The 17,399-nt window shown below is 34.4% G+C and overlaps 1 protein-coding gene across 5 annotated transcripts in view; it reads left to right on the top strand.

Annotated features, from left to right (window-relative positions):
• Positions 1–204: 204 nt before the first annotated feature.
• Positions 205–17,399, top strand: part of TMEM62 (transmembrane protein 62) — a 51,840-nt gene continuing 34,645 nt past the window's right edge. Inside the window, exons 1-5 of one of the 5 annotated variants that reach the window (XM_074289414.1) lie at positions 205–498; positions 674–785; positions 4,898–5,035; positions 7,136–7,181; positions 16,896–17,037. In XM_074289414.1, the coding sequence (XP_074145515.1) occupies positions 316–498; positions 674–785; positions 4,898–5,035; positions 7,136–7,181; positions 16,896–17,037 (621 nt within the window). In that variant the 5' untranslated portion in view covers positions 205–315. Of the gene's footprint in view, positions 499–673; positions 786–2,685; positions 2,853–4,897; positions 5,036–7,135; positions 7,182–16,895; positions 17,038–17,399 lie in introns of those variants that run through there. The other 4 variants (XM_074289413.1, XM_074289415.1, XM_074289418.1 and 1 more) reach the window with 4 other exon arrangements.

Genomic DNA, 17,399 nt, shown 5'->3' on the forward strand with positions numbered 1-17,399 from the left:
TCATTTCGCTGCCTTCAGTTTTCTTGTAAAATAGACCATGTAGCTCTGGGGTTCCTTTCCGCTGTAGGTTTAAGCTCCTGTCTTTGGGACTTGGATAAGTCACATCCTGCCCCACTAAGAAGCTCTAGACATCGGCCTCAGAGATTTCTCAGAGTAGGACGAAGTTCTGGGGCAGAGCCCGCCTCGGCGTGGCTGCGACGGGCGGGGCCGCGGACTTCGGTCCAGCGCCAGCCCGGGGGGATCATAGAGTCCCGGAAGTGCGTGGCAGAGCGGCTCCCGGGGGATCGATGTCTGTCTGAGCGGAGTGGAGGCTGGATGTCTGTGGGCTTGGCGTTCAAGGTGGTGGCCGGGCTGGCGGTGGCTGCGGTGGCGGCCGTGCTGCTCGAACACTATGGCTTGGTGGGCATGTCCTCGCCGAGGCCCGTACGGCCCCAGATCTTACAGAGGCCCTTCCCGGCGCCCGGGGGCGAGGCCACCAACATCTTCTGGGGCTTGCAGGTGAGGAGGGCGGGCAGCGGGAGGTGTCTCAGCTTCCAGCCCGGCAGAGAAGGGAGCCGAGTAGGAAACCGAGCCCGGGGGAGGCCTTGCAATCTCCGGCTCGTTCACCTGCCGGACCCGACGTGTTTCCCCTCCCAGACGGGCTCCTGTTTCATATTTAACCACCGCTTTGCAGATCTCGGACCTCCATATCAGCAAGTTCTTTGATCCAAACCGAGCCAAAGACTTAGAGAAGTTCTGTTCGGAAACCGTCGATATCATCCAGCCTGACCTCGTCTTAGCCACGGGTAAGCGGGGACGCCCCACTTTCGGGGCGCAGAATGCTTTGCTTCTCCGCCATTGGCAGTGCTGGGTCGGGCAGTGCATCTGAGCTTTTCCCGGTCCCCCGCGGCCACACCAGCCTCATTCACAAAGTCTGTTACATTAGGCCCTCCCGAGGTGTATCAGCATGGAAGACAGCTCCTGATGAAAAGGACAGGTGCTCTGTGGTTGACGTGGGGTGATATTGTCATTGGTTAAATCTGTTCCACCATTAAATTGTAGAGAGAGTTATTGTGGAAATGCGTTTTGCAAGACTTCCCATTTATTATGGGTCTCATAGTGCTTGGCTTCTCAATGGGTGGAGAAGGGAGAGAATTTGGAATTAAACACTTTTAAAAATTTTGTTGAGGGTTTATTTACTATGTGGGATTATGATAAACACAGATAATGCAGACGTAGTATCTATTAGAGGGAACAGCCACACCAGCAAAATTAAAGAACCTGAGATATGTATATTTACAACGTTTCACTTGGGAAATTTAAAACTTCTATATCATAATGAAAAGCTTAATGATAAGAAAATATCAATATTATATAACAATTATAATTGAGGAAGATAAAATGCAACTAACTTTGTCTGTGGTAAGCCTAACCATCTGGAATTTATTTTAAAATGAGATAGGACTTTGGTATACTTAGAGATCACCTCACAGATAACGTAACAAAATGACAAACATAATACATATAGAGCCTTGTGCATTTATGCTGTTTTGGGTATCTGAATTTTTTTTTTTAATCTAAGATAAAGGAGCTAGAATTACCTTAATTTTAATAGGCACTATGTATTATCTGTGTTTATATCTTATCCCCATTACATAGTAAACTTTATAAAGCAGGGACTAATCCTATCCAAATTTTGTATTTTCTTTAGAGTAGTTCTCTATACATGGTGACCATGACAAATTATACATTTGTTGAATAAATGAACTGAATGTAGAGCAAGAATATGCTTTTTGGAGGGTAACTTTCTATTATCCTACAGTTTTTTTCCTAAATTGTTGAAGGTTCAGATGTCTGATTTAAGACTTTGTTAGCTGATCTTTTAGTTTCTGTGACTGACTCAACTAGTTAATCTGTTAGTTCTATGCCTGGCACATAGTAGATGCTTAATAAAAAATGGTTGAAAAAAAAATGCTGTCTGGGTGACTGACTCAAATAATATAATCCTAAACTCAGGCATTTGAAGGTGAATCTTTTCACTGAAGGAGTACTCTTAGGAAATCTGACTAAGGTCCCCTAAGATAGATCTTTTGATGAAAATATCTGGTACTTATTTATACTCGTTTTATTATTTTTAAAAATTCAGTTTTATTTTTTGTTCTGAATTCAGAATCAGGAAGGCCTGAGTTCAAGTCTTGTCCCATACACTAAACTATATGGCTCTGGCAAGATACTTAACTTGTCAGCCTCAGTTTCCATATTCATAAAATGAAAATAATAATAGTGCCTATTTCCTATTAAATGAGGATTAAATGCTTTGCCAACTGCTATATAAATGTTAGTTATTATAATGATTGAAAAGTTGGCATTGTGTTGTTTGCTATTACAAACATAAAAACAAAGACAGATCCTATTCTTTTTTTTTATTTTATTTAGAATTTTTTTTCCACAGTATATATGCATGAGTAATTTTTAAAAATAATATTCTTCCTTGTATTCATTTTTCCAAATTATCCCCCCGCTCCCTCCACTCCCTCCTCCCGATGACAGGTAATCCCATACATTTTACATGTGTTACAATATAACCTAGATACAATATATGTGTGTAAATACCATTTTCTTGTTGCACATTAGTATTAGCTTCCTAACGTATAAGTAACCTGGGTAGATAGACAGTAGTGCTAACAATTTACATTCACTTCCCAGTGTTCCTTCTCTGGGTGTAGTTATTTCTGTCCATCATTGATCAACTGGAAGTGAGTTGGATCTTCTTTATGTTGAAGATATCCACTTCCATCAGAATACATCTTTATACAGCATTGAAGTGTACAGAGATCTTCTGGTTCTATTCATTTCACCCAGCATCAGTTGATGTAAGTCTCTCAAGCCTCTCTGTATTCCTCCTGTTGGTCATTTCTTACAGAACAATAATATTCCATAACCTTCATATACCACAATTTACCCAGCCATTCTCCAATTGATGGACATCCATTCATCTTCCAGTTTCTAGCTACTACAAAAAGAGCTGCCACAAACATTTTGGCACATACAGGTCCCTTTCCGCTCTTTAGTATTTCTTTGGGATATAAGCCCAGTAGTAGCAATGCTGGGTCAAAGGGTATGCACAGTTTGATAACTTTTTGGGCATAGTTCCAAATTGCTCTCCAGAATGGTTGGATTCTTTCACAACTCCACCAACAATGTATTAGTGTCCCAGTTTTCCCACATCCCCTCCAACATTTGTCATTATTTGTTCCTGTCATCTTAGCCAATCTGACAGGTGTGTAGTGGTATCTCAGAGTGGTCTTAATTTGCATTTCTCTGATCAGTAGTGCTTTGGAACACTCTTTCATATGGGTGGATATAGTTTCAATTTCATCATCTGAGAATTGTCTGTTCATATCCCTTGACCATTTATCAATTGGAGAATGGTTTGATTTCTTATAAATTAGGGTCAGTTCTCTATATATTTTGGAAATGAGACCTTTGTCAGAACCTTTAACTTTAAAAATATTTTCCCAATTTGTTACTTCCCTTCTAATCTTGTTTGCATTAGTATTGCTTGTACAGAAACTTTTTAGTTTGATGTAATCAAAATCTTCTATTTTGTGATCAATAATGATCTCTAGTTCTCCTCTGGTCATAAATTCCTTCCTCCTCCACAGGTCTGATAGGTAGACTATTTTCTGTTTCTCTAATCTATTTATTATCTTATTCTTTATGCCTAAATCATGGACCCATTTTGATCTTATCTTGGTATATGGTGTTAAGTGTGGAGACAGATCCTATTCTTAAGAAGTTTACTTTCTAATGGTAGACATAGGGAAGAGTAAATTACGAAATCATAAATATGACAGTAATAATCACTCATTGTTCTTGCTTCTGGAAATGAAAAGAAATGGATGGGAGTGAAAAAAACAAGGACAGATGTAACAGAGGCATTAGAGGCAGTCATCAAGCAGGACAGTGGAGTTCCAGGATAGAAAATCCTCTAGAATCAGCTTAACTTAGAGTGTGTTAAGTTTTTCTTAAAAGATATTTTGACAATTGCATTTCAGTATAACTGGTTTCTTTTGTAACTCTGTCTTTTATGCATTTAAAAATAGTAGCCTGAGAAGGGAGTCTCTGGGTTCTATCTAGCAGATTGCTAACTCAGTTCATGACACAAAAAAGATTGTAAACCTCTGGTTCTGAGTTATGAGCACTGTAAGGTAGTTGGCAAAGTTGTTAAAGAGGATGGTTGGGGTTTTCTTGAGCTAATGCCCTGGAGAGACATAAGTTATGTAAGGTAACCAAAGTGGAGGCTGGCATGAGAGCCAGGAAGACCTAGTCTCAAATCTCTCTTCCTCTACATACTAAACTTTTGTCATTTAACTTCTCACAGCACCAGCCCTGAGACAGGAGGGCAGAAGGACAGGAGGATCTGGCCTCAGATACTTACTAATTGAATGACCCTGGGCAAGTCATCAGTTAATCCTGTCTGCCTGAGTTTCCTTATCTGTAAAATGAGCTAGAGAAGAAAATGGCCAGCCAGTCCAGTCTCTGCCAAGAAAACTAAATGGGGTCATGTACTTAAATAATTCAATTACAACAAATGCCTTAGACAATTCCATAAGACTAAATGTTGCAGATAAAGTGCTACTCTACATTGATAGAGGGAGTTTCCTCATTTGAGGAATTTATACCACTGCGGTTGAAGATCCATTTGGTATCTATGTAAAACAAATAATTTATGACTTTATAAATAAAACCTCTCCTGAAAAAAATTCTCTATTTTAGTGTGTTGTTTTGAATGCAGGTGGTCTCCTTGTCAGGTAGGTGGTGAGTACCTCAATCCTGTTTATCATATAATGGACATTATTTGCCTAACTTTCTATTATTTTAAAATGAGATATAATTTTTTTTTGTATTCTTTCAGGTGACCTCACAGATGGCCTAAAAAGTGATCGTTGGGGATCCAGGCAGTTTGAAACAGAATGGCAAACTTATCAAAATGTCCTGAAGAGAACTAGAGTCACAGAAAAAACCAAATGGCTAGATATCAGAGGAAATCATGGTAAGAGGGAGCCAACATTTGGGTATCATAGAAGGTAACATTTCACCTGGAGTTTGTGTTTTCTAGTCCTATTAAAATTGAACTATTTTATAAAATCAGTCATTCTTACATGACTTATGTGAGTGCTAAAAGGTCAAGTCTAGTTGTGGGAAATATAATAGAATATGTAGTCAAAATCTTATATGACATTGTTAGTCACTAAGGGATTTGATAATCCTAATGATGTGAAAATATAGTTTTCTTTTTAAAAAACATTATATGGGATGAAATTGTTTTAGTGACTGCTCTTATATGGAGCCATTTATGGCAAATTAAGATATTTTCATATAAACCTCCCTAAAAAAAAAAATCTGTGACCTTTTAAAAGATTATGGCTAGTTGAGGTATTTATATTAGTCTAATTTATTCTTCTATTGTTAATGAGTATATATCCATAACAACCATCTTTTATAATAATAGAGGCATCACATACCCTTTAAGTCTAATCAAAAGACTGAAGTGAAGTTCCAACTTAAACATATGAATTTGGGAAAGACTAAACTTCAGTTTACTCTTAATCTCTAAAATGAGGGTGTTGGAATAGTTGATTTCGGTGGGCCTCTGCAGTTCTAACAGTTTAGGAATCAATAAAATTATTTTATTAGATGAAAAGCATAACTCTCTGATGATATAATATTGTATGTACAAATAGTTCTTGTAAAGCATCTGATGTATGTAAATAATAAATCTATGCAGCAAATATTTTCAGGCCAAAAATTGAGTCATTTACTACAAATAATATTTAATAAAAACAGATTCTTATGTAATAAAATAATTTGAATTGTCCCTTAAAATTACAGTAGAAATTTACCTGAATATACATAAACATGAATATGAGCATATTTATAGTTAGGCTGAATTGCTGACCTTAGAGGTCCTTTTAGGCTCTTTATTCCTATGTATTCAATATATTTCCTTCTTAGATAAGAAATTTTTTGAGAGCTGGAACTGTATTTCATCTATTCTTTCATATAACTCCATAATGAATTTGTGACAAAACAAACAAAAAAAGGTCATTGCCCTTTTTTTCATAGTTTCCATGTTAAAATATCTTGATAAAAATAAATACTGCACTATGCTTTTTTTCTTTTTAATTTATACATCTTTTGGGTCTTTTCAGATCCAAGGGCCATTCCTCTAGGAATGAGTTTATGAAAATTTTGTGCTTCATCCTTTTGGAAACTCTGAAAACACTCAGTGCTAAAGAGTGTTTGCTAGAATAAGATTATGCAATTTCTTCTAGGTCTTGTGAACACTAGTTAAGAGGGCTGAGTTTGTTTCTCTCGAGAGGTTTTGAAGACTGTTCCTTCATTTGGCAGGAGAATTGTTAAAAGTGAGCCTGAGACTTATTAGATTAATTTTCATTGTGGCCTCAATTGGATTTTTCAGCCTGTTCGCAAGGTTAATGAAGATTTAATAGATTCCCAGAAGACACAAGTAAACAGTTTTGGCAAGAAAATCAAGTGTCTAGTTCCTATGAAGTTACAACCTTCCCAAATGGATTTGCAAAGCATCTATAATCTATTCTAACCCATTCTAACCCATCTAACTCACAGAGTTTCTTCATATGTCAAATAGGGAGATGATAAATCCCCAATATTCCATTACTTAATAGAGGGCTTTATAAATAGAAAGCATTTATTATGGCTATAAGTGATCTGCAGTTCAGAAAAACTACATTTATCCTAAGTATGTGATTACTGAAATGTAATTAGTAAAAAAAACCTGAATTACTCTCCCACCACCAAAAAAAAGGTCAGACTTTTTAAAAGTCCATATTAGCTTATTCAGAATAGTAATTATAAACATTCATTATTCCTCAGTCAATTAAATGTCTTATTGTTTGTTAATAAAACTTTCATATTACTTATATTCGGTTCAGAATTTTTCAGATATTTTTGTTACCTTGTAACAAAATACCATCTTCATTAATATCCTAGTTGAGTAACTGGCATTCTATTGTATAACATGCTTATAGAGCTTAAATAATAATTTTTATCTGATCATTAACCTTTATATGAGTTTTTTTGTTTTGTTTTGATTTTTTTTCCTCCCCTGTAGATTCATTCAACATTCCCAGTCTGGAGAGTAGCTACAATTATTACAGGTACTGAAATGAATTCGAGATAGACTTGTCACTATATATGGGAAAAAGTAAAGTCAATTTGGAGAAAATAATCAAGCAACAAAAATTTATTGAATGCCTGTCATATTCCAGGTCTTATGCCAAATACTGGGGATACGAAGGGGATATGAATGGGGAAGCATTGACAGATGTACTTTTTATATCCAGATAGAGAGCCTTTTGTACTAATAAAAGAGGACAGTTACCTCTTTTGTGATTATAAGAAAAGCAGAGAGCAGAAGGTTTCCATTCAGTTGTTTTCATTAAAAAAAAAATTTTTTTATAATCTTATGTTTACTTTCCATATTATAATTTTAATACACAATAGATTTTTTAAAGCACCATTGCCTTTCAACAACATTTCTTTATTTTCTTGGAGTAGGGATTTTTTTCAATACATTCACATTGATTCACTACTGTCACATTAACAGTAATATTATCTTGCATCCATTAACCAAAATAATAAGTATTCATTGAGTTTGACTTTTGTGCTCAACATTGGGGTGGGTCCTGTGAAGGACATAAGAATAGTATAAGATGTGATCTATGTCCTCAAGGAACTTGCAATCCAATTGAGGAAATAAACTATGCTTAAGAAAAAAAATAAAAAAATATATAACAAAATTTATGCTCTAGTTCTAAATTATATCTTACAAGCTATACATGCTTTAGGAAATGATAGAAGGGACCTTAAGGGATCAGTGTGAACAATAATGGGGAAGTTTTTTTAAAGAATTTGAAGTAAGCTTTGATGAATGGATATGATTTGAAGAGAATAGGGAATGGTATTAGACAAAAAGGGAAAGCATGAAGATGTTCAAGAACAGATGTGGGGGGCAGCTAAGTGGTGCAGTGGATAGAGTACCAGTCTTGAATTCAGGAGGACCCGAGTTCAAATGTTGTCTCAGACACTTAACACTTCTTAGCTGTGTGACCCTGGGCAAGTCACTTAATCCCAGCCTCAGAAAAGAAAAAAAAAAAAAAAAAAAGAACAGATGTGCATATGAAAAGTGATATGGAGATTGTCTTTACTAAGACAAAAGTTTGTAGTCATTTTTTTCTCCCCACCTCCTCCTTAAGACATTTGGAATGAGTGACTTGCCAGGGTCACACAGCTAAGAAGTATTAAGATCTGAAGCTAGATTTGACCTCAGGTCCTTCTGACTTTGGGGCTGGTGCTCTTGTTTCATCTAACTGTTCCAATTTTATTTTCTTAAAAGTTTTATTGTTACCTATATTTTTATAACAGTCATTTTCCCTTATACCTGTTTCTTCTCCATGAAATTCTTCCTTTAAACAAAAAACAAAGAACCCCAAAATCACTGGCTCCAGAGACCACATCTGATATTACATATCAGATAATCCTTATCCATAGTCCCCACCTCTCTACTGAAAAAAAAGAAAGTATAATCCCTTAACAATTTTCCAGTCTGTAGATTGTTCATTAAAATTCATTTGTATGGTTGCATTTAATCTTGTTATTGTTTATATAATGTCATTATTGTGTTGATTGTTCTTTAGGTTCTGGTTTCTTTACTTTGCATTATTTCTTATACCTTTGTTTCTTCCGACTTCCTTATTAATTTCATTATTAATGAAATAACATTTTGTTACATTCATATACCATAGTTTGTTCAGTCATTACCCAATTGATATTCGCCCATTTTCTTTCCAGCTTTTTATTTATTTATTTATTTATTTTTATTATAGCTTTTTATTTATAAGATATATGCATGGGTAATTTTTCAGCATTGACAGTTGCAAAATCTTTTGTTCCAATTTTTCTCATCCTTCCCCCCACTCCCTCCCCAGATGGCAGGTAGATCAATACATGTTAAATATGTTAAAGTATATGTTAAATATAATATATGTATACATGTATATATAGTTATTTTGCTGCACAAAAAGAATCAGACTTTGAAATAATGTACAATTTACCTGTGAAGGAAATAAAAAATGCAGACAGACAAAAATAGAGGGATTGGGAATTCTATGTAGTGGTTCACACTTGGTTCACACTCATTTCTCTGAGTTCTTTCACTGGGTATAGCTGGTTCAATTGATTATTGTTCTATTGGAGCTGATTTGTTTCATCTCATTGTTGAAGAGGGCCACGTCCATCAGAATTGATCATCATATAGTATTGTCATTGAAGTATATAATGATCTCCTGGTCCTGCTCATTTCACTCAACATCAGTTCATATAACTCTCTCCAGGCCTTTCTGAAATCATCCTGCTGGTCATTTCTTACAGAACAGTAATATTCCATAACATTTCATGTACCATAATTTATTCATCCCTTCTCCAATTGAGGGGCATCCACTCAATATCCAGTTTCTGGCCACTACAAAGAGGGCTGCCACAAACATTTTAGCACATATAGGACCTTTTCCCTTCTTTAAGATCTCTTTGGGATATAAGTCCAGTAGTAACACTTCTGGATCAAAGGGTATGCACAGTTTGATAACTTCTTGTTACATACATTGTTATATATAGATCTTTCTGTAACATATCCTTGGGGTATGTGCTCAGCATAGAGGTTGCTAGGTATAAAGAATTAGTCCTTAACTCACATAATTCTAGTTTATTTTCTAGAATAGTTGGACAATTTAGAGCTCTACTCTAAATTAGTATTAATGTTCCTTTCTAATAATAATAATAAAAGCTAGTATTTACATAATTTCTATGTTCCAGGTTTTATCTCATTTGGACTTTACAAGTCTTGTGATAATGATAGCATCTACCTAGCTATCATTACCCCCATTTTTCAATTAGGACACTAAGGCAAATCTAGAAGGTTTCTGTTCAATAATAGGAATTAATATTAGTTAAGAGTGGGTTCAAATTATGGATGATGCTGATGCTTAGCAGAGGAGTTTGGCTATTGTTACAGTCACAAGTCTTGCAGGTTCTAAGCAGGAGAGTAGCATAACAAAAATAATGTTTTATAAAGATTCATCAGATAGCAATGTGCAGAAGAAAGATCAGAATCAGAGAAACTGGTGAGAAGGCTACAATGATAATTTAGGCATGATTTGATGAAGACTTGAGTGAGGGTAATGGAAGCAGAAATAGAACAAAGAAACATTTTGAACAGTTAATAGTATTAACTGGATACTAGGGTTAAAGGAAAATATAAAAACAAAGATAACTTACAAGGATTTCTTGCTTTTATATTTTTTAAATGAAAAAATTTATTTTCTACCCTCCAATGTGTCAAAAATTTATTTTTTGCATTATATCAAGATATCCTTGCCTGTCTATATGTACATATACATGCATAAATAAACAAACACATACATATATATTCACAAACACAGAGATGATGTAGAAATACACATCTGAAAGTTCTCATATGTGCCATGCAAATATTTACAGACATAGAAAACCTCTATTTTAATCTTTGGTTTGATATTCTATATTAAAGTATCTGAAGAAGTGTGAAGGACAGCAAATAAGAAATCATGAAATTCTTGGGAATAACAATGAAAATATAATAAGCCTTTAATGTAATAAACAATAAAAATTGTAATGAAGATCAAAATGGAGAAAAAACCTAAAGAAGAGATCTAAAAAAGTTAGGGATAAGAGGCAGTATAATGTGCTGCCTTTGTTTAAATTATATTTTGCTTTAAAAAATACAGTTTTCTAACATTACTGACAATATCTGAAGTAATGTATTTACGTTGGGTTATGTTTCATAGGACATATATATGGGATATGCATAGGATATAGGATAGCATATGGGAATAGCATAGGATATGAGATAACATATGGGAATAGTAATGGGAGAGGATATAAATTTCAATTTTAGAAATTCTCTTTGTCCTTTTTCTTTATATATTGTTAAATAAAGTATTTCCCAAAGTTTTTGAAGACCTTAGCAGGAATCCCATTTTTGCTACTTTCTAACTTTGTGACTTCAGGCAAGTTACTTCATTTTTTCTAAAACTCAGGTTTCTTATATAAAATGAACATTTTAATACTTCAGTGACTTCTCATGAGGTTGAAGTGAGGAAAATACTTTAGGAACTGACACCATCTAGATATAAGCAGTTATTATTATTATTATTATTATTTTTTTTTTTCTTTTTCTGAGGCTGGGGTTATGTGACTTGCCCAGGGTCACACAGCTAGGAAGTATTAAGTGTCTGAGACCAGATTTGAACTCGGGTTCTCCTGAATTCAGGGCTGGTGCTCTATCCACTGCACCACCTAGCTGCCCCAGCAGTTATTATTACTTTTTCATAGAACCTTTTTTTTTTCCCAATTCTTGCTTTGAAGGCAGTTTTTAAAAATTAAATAATAACTTTCTATTTTCAAAATACATGCAAAGGTAGTTTTCAACATTCATCCTTGAAAAATCTTATATTCCAAATTTTTCTTCCCCCCACAGCAAGTAATCCAATATAGGTTAAACATGTGTAATTTTTCACAGATCTTTTTAAATAGAAAATCTCCAGGAGTGAAACAAGGTTGCCCACTATCACCATTATTATTCAATATTGTATTAGAAACGACTTGAGAAAGAGATTAAAGATGAGGAAACCAAATTATCACTCTTTGCAGATGATATGATGAAATACTTAGAGAACTCCAGAGATTCTACTAAAAAGCTATTAGAAATAATTCACAAATTTAACAAAGTTACAGGATACAAAATAAATTCACATAAATCCTCAGCATTTTTATACATCACTAACAAAATGCAACAGCAAGAGATACAAAGAAAAATTCCAATCAGAATAACGGTTGATAGTATAAAACATTTGGGGATATATCTACCAAAGGAAAGTCAGGAATTATATGAGCAAAATTACAAAACACTTGCCACAAAAATAAAGTCAGATTTAAATAATTGGAAAAATATTAAGTGCTTTTGGATAGGCTGAGCGAATATAATAAAGATGACAATACTCCCTAAAACTAATCTATTTAGTGCCATACCAATCAGACTCCCAAGAAACTATTTTAATGACCTAGAAAAAATAATAACAAAATTCATATGGAAGAACAAAAGGTCGAGAATTTCAAGGGAATTAATGAAAAAAAAAATCAAAAGAAGGTGGCCTAGCTGTACCTGATCTAAAACTATATTATAAAGCAGCAGTTACCAAAACCATTTGGTATTGGCTAAAAAACAGATTAGTTGATCAATAGAATAGGTTAGGTTCACAAGAAAAAATAGTCAATAACTATAGCAATCTAGTGTTTGACAAACCCAGAGATCCTAACTTTTGGGATAAGAATTCACTATTTGACAAAAACTGCTGGGAAAACTGGAAATTAATATGGCAGAAATTAGGCACGGACCCACACTTAACACCATATACCAAGGTAAGATCAAAATGGGTCCATGATTTAGGCATAAAGAATGAGATCATAAACAAATTAGAGGAACATAAGATAGTTTATCTCTCAGACTTGTGGAGGAGGAAGGAATTTGTGACCAAAGAAGAACTAGAGATCATTATTGATCACAAAATAGAAAATTTTGATTACATCAAATTAAAAAGCCTTTGTACAAATAAAACTAATGCAAACAAAATTAGAAGGGAAGCAACAAATTGGGAAAACATTTTTATAGTTAAAGGTTCTGATAAAGGCCTCATTTCTAAAATATATAGAGAATTGACTCTAATTTACAAGAAATCAAGTCATTCTACAATTGATAAATGGTCAAAGAACAGACAATTTTCAGATGATGAAATTGAAACTATTTCCACTTATGTGAAAGAGTGTTAAAAATCACTGTTGATCAGAGAAATGCAAATTAAGACAACTCTGAGATACCATTACATATCTGTCAGATTGGCTAAGATGACAGGAAAAAATAATGATGAATGTTGGAGAGGATGCAGGAAAACTGGGACATTGATACATTACTGGTGGAATTGTGAATGAATCCAAACATTCTGGCGAGCACTCTGGAATTATGCCCAAAAGTTATCAAACTGTGCATACCCTTTGATCCAGCAGTGCTACTACTGGGCTTATATTCCAAAGAAATACTAAAGAGCAGAAAGGGATCTGTATGTGCCAAAATGTTTGTGGTATCCCTTTTTGTAGTGGCTAGAAACTGGAAAATGAATGGATGCCTATTAATTGGAGAATAGTTGGATAAATTGTGGAATATGAATGTTATGGAATATTATTGTTCTATAAGAAATAACCAGCAGGATGAATACAGAAAGGCTTGGAGAGACTTACATGAACTGATGCTAAGTGAAATGAATAGAACCAGGAGATCATTATACACTTCAACAACCATACTGTATGAGGATGTATTCTGATGAAAGTAGATATCTTTGACAAAGAGAAGATCTAATTCAATTCCAATTGATCAATGATGGACAGAATTAGCCACACCCAGAAAAGGAGCACTGGGAAATGAGTGTAAATGGTTTACACTTTTGTTTTTCTTCCCAGGTTATTTTTATCTTCTTTTTTTTTTTTTTTTTTTTTTTTTTCCCTGAGGCTGGGGTTAAGTGACTTGCCCAGGGTCACACAGCTAGGAAGTGTTAAGTGTCTGAGACCAGATTTCAGCTTGGGTCCTCCTGAATTCAAGGCTGGTGCTCTATCCACTGCGCCACCTAGCTGCCCCCTATTTTTATCTTCTAAATCCAATTCTCCCTATGCAACAAGAGAAGTGTTCGGTTCTGCACACATATATTATATATAGGATATACTATAACACAATTAACACGTATAAGAGTGTTTGCCATCTAGGGGAGGGGGTAGAAGGAGGGAAGGGAAAAGTCAGAACAGAAGTGAGTGCAAGGGATAATGTAAAAAATTACCCAGGCATATGTTTTGTTGATAAAAAAAATAAAAAAAAAAAAATATCAATCTATCAATAAATAGAAAATCTCTTGCTTGGAATTTCCATTTACAAAAGGAAGAGGAATAATCTTGTTATCTGACAAACAGAAATAAGGTTTGCTGAATAAAATACCATGGAGTAAAGGTTCTTAAATCATTTTTGTGTTTTTAGAAACCCTTTGGAGTTATAGTGAAGCTTCTGGACCCCTTCTTGAATGTTTTTAATGAATAAACTAAAATATGCAGGATTGCAAAGGAAACCAATCATACTGAAAGACATTTGTCAAAAGATTTTAAAAAATCAATAGCATCATACATCTCAAGGTGAAAATGCCTACCTAAACTCTGAAGCGGTCAAAAATAAAATAAAAAATGCACCCACACGTGCACGCACAGACACACACACACACACACACACACACACACACACACACACACACAGGAATCTTTATATGCAAACTAAAAACATAGAAACTAGTCACTGAAAGATATATACTATTTAATTTGTCTGATAACACAATTGGATTTTTAATTTTTAAAAGTTTTATGCTTTTGTTTTTATATCATAATCATTCTTGATATATTCCAATTCCATCCCATTCTACCCATTTTAACTTGAAACAAAGAAAAAAGATTAAGCAAAAACCAAAAGGTACAGCACTGTATGCAGTATTTTGTACTTTTAGCATCTCTCTGAGCTAAAGAGAGCCCCTCTCTCCATGGAAAAAGAGATTCTTTTAATTCTTTTCTGGTATTGGTCATTCAAGTTCCACAGAATTTGACATCTTAGTAGTCTCTTTATTTGCATTATTGAAATAATCATGTATATTGTTTTTTTTTTCTGAATTCCTTAAATTCATTTTCTTATAATGCAATAACAATGCAATATATTCAGACACCACAGTTTGTTGAATTTTGCCCCAATTGATCATCCACCTTTCCAATTTTTTTTTTTACTATCACAAAAAGTGCTGCTGTATTTTAGTACATATAGACTTTTGTTTCTTACTTCCTTGAAATACTTGTATAGCTATGGGATGGTATGAATAGTTTAATTATATAATATGAATAGTTTAATTACTTTTCTCATATATATTCCAAATTGTTTTTTGACACTTGACTGTTCAAATGTTAGGGATATACAAGAGTAAGCTATGGCCTGCCAGTTGTATTTGTCCTCCTCAGTCATACAGCTAACTGTTCTGTTTATGTTGAACTTTTCTACCTGGATTTTGTTCTTGCTCCAAATGATAGAGAGACCATGGTCTTTCAGACATAAATCACAGGAACATGACTGAATCATGCTGCTATTCAATTCAAAAATCCTCAGTAGCTTTCTGCTGTCTGACAAATTATGTTGATATTTCTTTGTTTGGCATTCAAGGCCCTCTTTAATCAAGTATCATCCTTTCTTTCCAGTCTTACCTTATATTGCTTTTCTCTCCATACTGTAGCCAAATAGCCAAATTGCACTTTTCCCCTTACATAGTCTGCATTTTCCTGCCTTCCCCTTTGCTTCCTCTCCCATTACTCTTTATGCTTAGAATATCTTCTCTTCCTCCCAAATCAGCTTTTCCTTCTTAGTCTCTTTAACACTCACATTTTTGTATTATTATTTTGTATTATTATTTTTTGTATCAAATCCCTCCACTACTAGACTATAAACTCTGTGAGGGCATAAATCATAATTAAACTTCCATTTCCTCAATATTTAACCCAGTAATGTTCATACTGCTTCAGATATTTCAAGGATCTATGATTTTTGTCAATGTGGGTATTCTCTCCACCATTAAAGATTACCATTTCTTCTGTGCTCTAGAAAATGGTCTTCATGAATTGCTGGGTATTGAAAAATTTTGTCATCAGGTAGCCAACCCTCTTGAGCTTTTTCAAACTTAAATAGAATGGTCCTTTGATAACAGAAAAGCTCATCTGTTTCTGACCTTTATTCAAAGGTTTTTAGAGCTTGCATTCTATTGGTATAGCATTTGTGAACCCTGGGTTATCATTATACCACTTTTGAGAGGTCAGGGTTGAACGGTAGAGATTATGATCATGGTAGAAAGTTAGGAATGTTGGGCAAATTACTGAATTTGTTGCTGAAATTTTGATATTCAGCAGATGACATTTACTACCTAAATCTTGTTTGTTTGTTTGTTTTTGTTTTTGTTTTTTGTTTTGAATAATAAATTCTGGAGGACAGGAATCATGTCTTTGTTATCAACAGGATGTTTAGAACATCATAGAATGCTTTTTTTTTTTTTTTTAGTTCAGTAATAACAAGAAAAAAAAGTGAAAGCATGATGGAATAATCAATTATATCTCCACCACATTGTTTATGTTCTAGTATGTATGAGAATTATAGTGTAGATAGACTTCCTCTACATGGTGTACCAAAGTGCCAGACTGGAGTTAGGGAGACTCCTTTTCATGAGTTCAAATCTGGCCTGTTATTCTGGACAAATCATTTAATTCTGTTTGCCTCACTTTGGTGTCGTCTGCAAAATGAACTAGAGAAGGAAATGGCAAACCACTCCAGTATTTTTGTCAAAAAAAAAAAAACCCCAACTCATGACAGTTGGACATGACTGAAAAGTAACTCAACAAAAACAAGCATTGTATATTTGTTAACCACAAGATATGTGATGCATATTGTGGGCTTAGCATTTTATTTCAAAGGAATATTTACACATAGAATGTAAAAAGTCACTTCAGACAATTTTTAGAATTCATTTTAGTTCCTTTTCTATTAGATACAAAATTATTTCTTAGAAATTCACTTAGAAAGTGAAATCTAGAGTGATCTCACAGTGAAAATTTAAATTCTGTTCTTTTCAGATTACACTGAAAACATCTCTATCTTATTTCTGTAGGAGATACTCTGCCTTACGTAGGCATGGCTCTATGCATTATATCCATAAGACCCCCTTTGGAAACTATTCTTTCATTTATGTGGATGCTACTATCACCCCAGGGCCCAAGAAACCTTTTAATTTCTTTGGAATGTTAAATAAGGTATGGAAAAATCTTAATTCTCTTTATAGTGTACTTTTTTAAACTGGCTGTAGTATATTAAACCCTCTTGACGTGTACTAAATATGGGTGATTTTATTGATGGGTTCTTGAATTTTCACTCTGGTGAACAGCAGGAGCTGTTTATAATACAGTGCATAGTATATAAGTACTTAATAACTATTATTGATTTGCTGTGACAAGCTAGTGACAAGGCTGTGTGTGCCTTGATTTCAACCTTCATTATTATACCTGTTCTTATCCTACTTCCCTGGCTCTTTGCCCTCCAACCCTCTCCCTCATACCACTCACACCCCCAATGCCAGTATTTCAGGGGTAAGGAGCCTCTTTTTCCTGACATCTTC

The sequence above is a fragment of the Sminthopsis crassicaudata genome, chromosome 2, assembly GCF_048593235.1.
Source record: "Sminthopsis crassicaudata isolate SCR6 chromosome 2, ASM4859323v1, whole genome shotgun sequence".
Classification (NCBI taxonomy): Eukaryota; Metazoa; Chordata; class Mammalia; order Dasyuromorphia; family Dasyuridae; genus Sminthopsis; species Sminthopsis crassicaudata.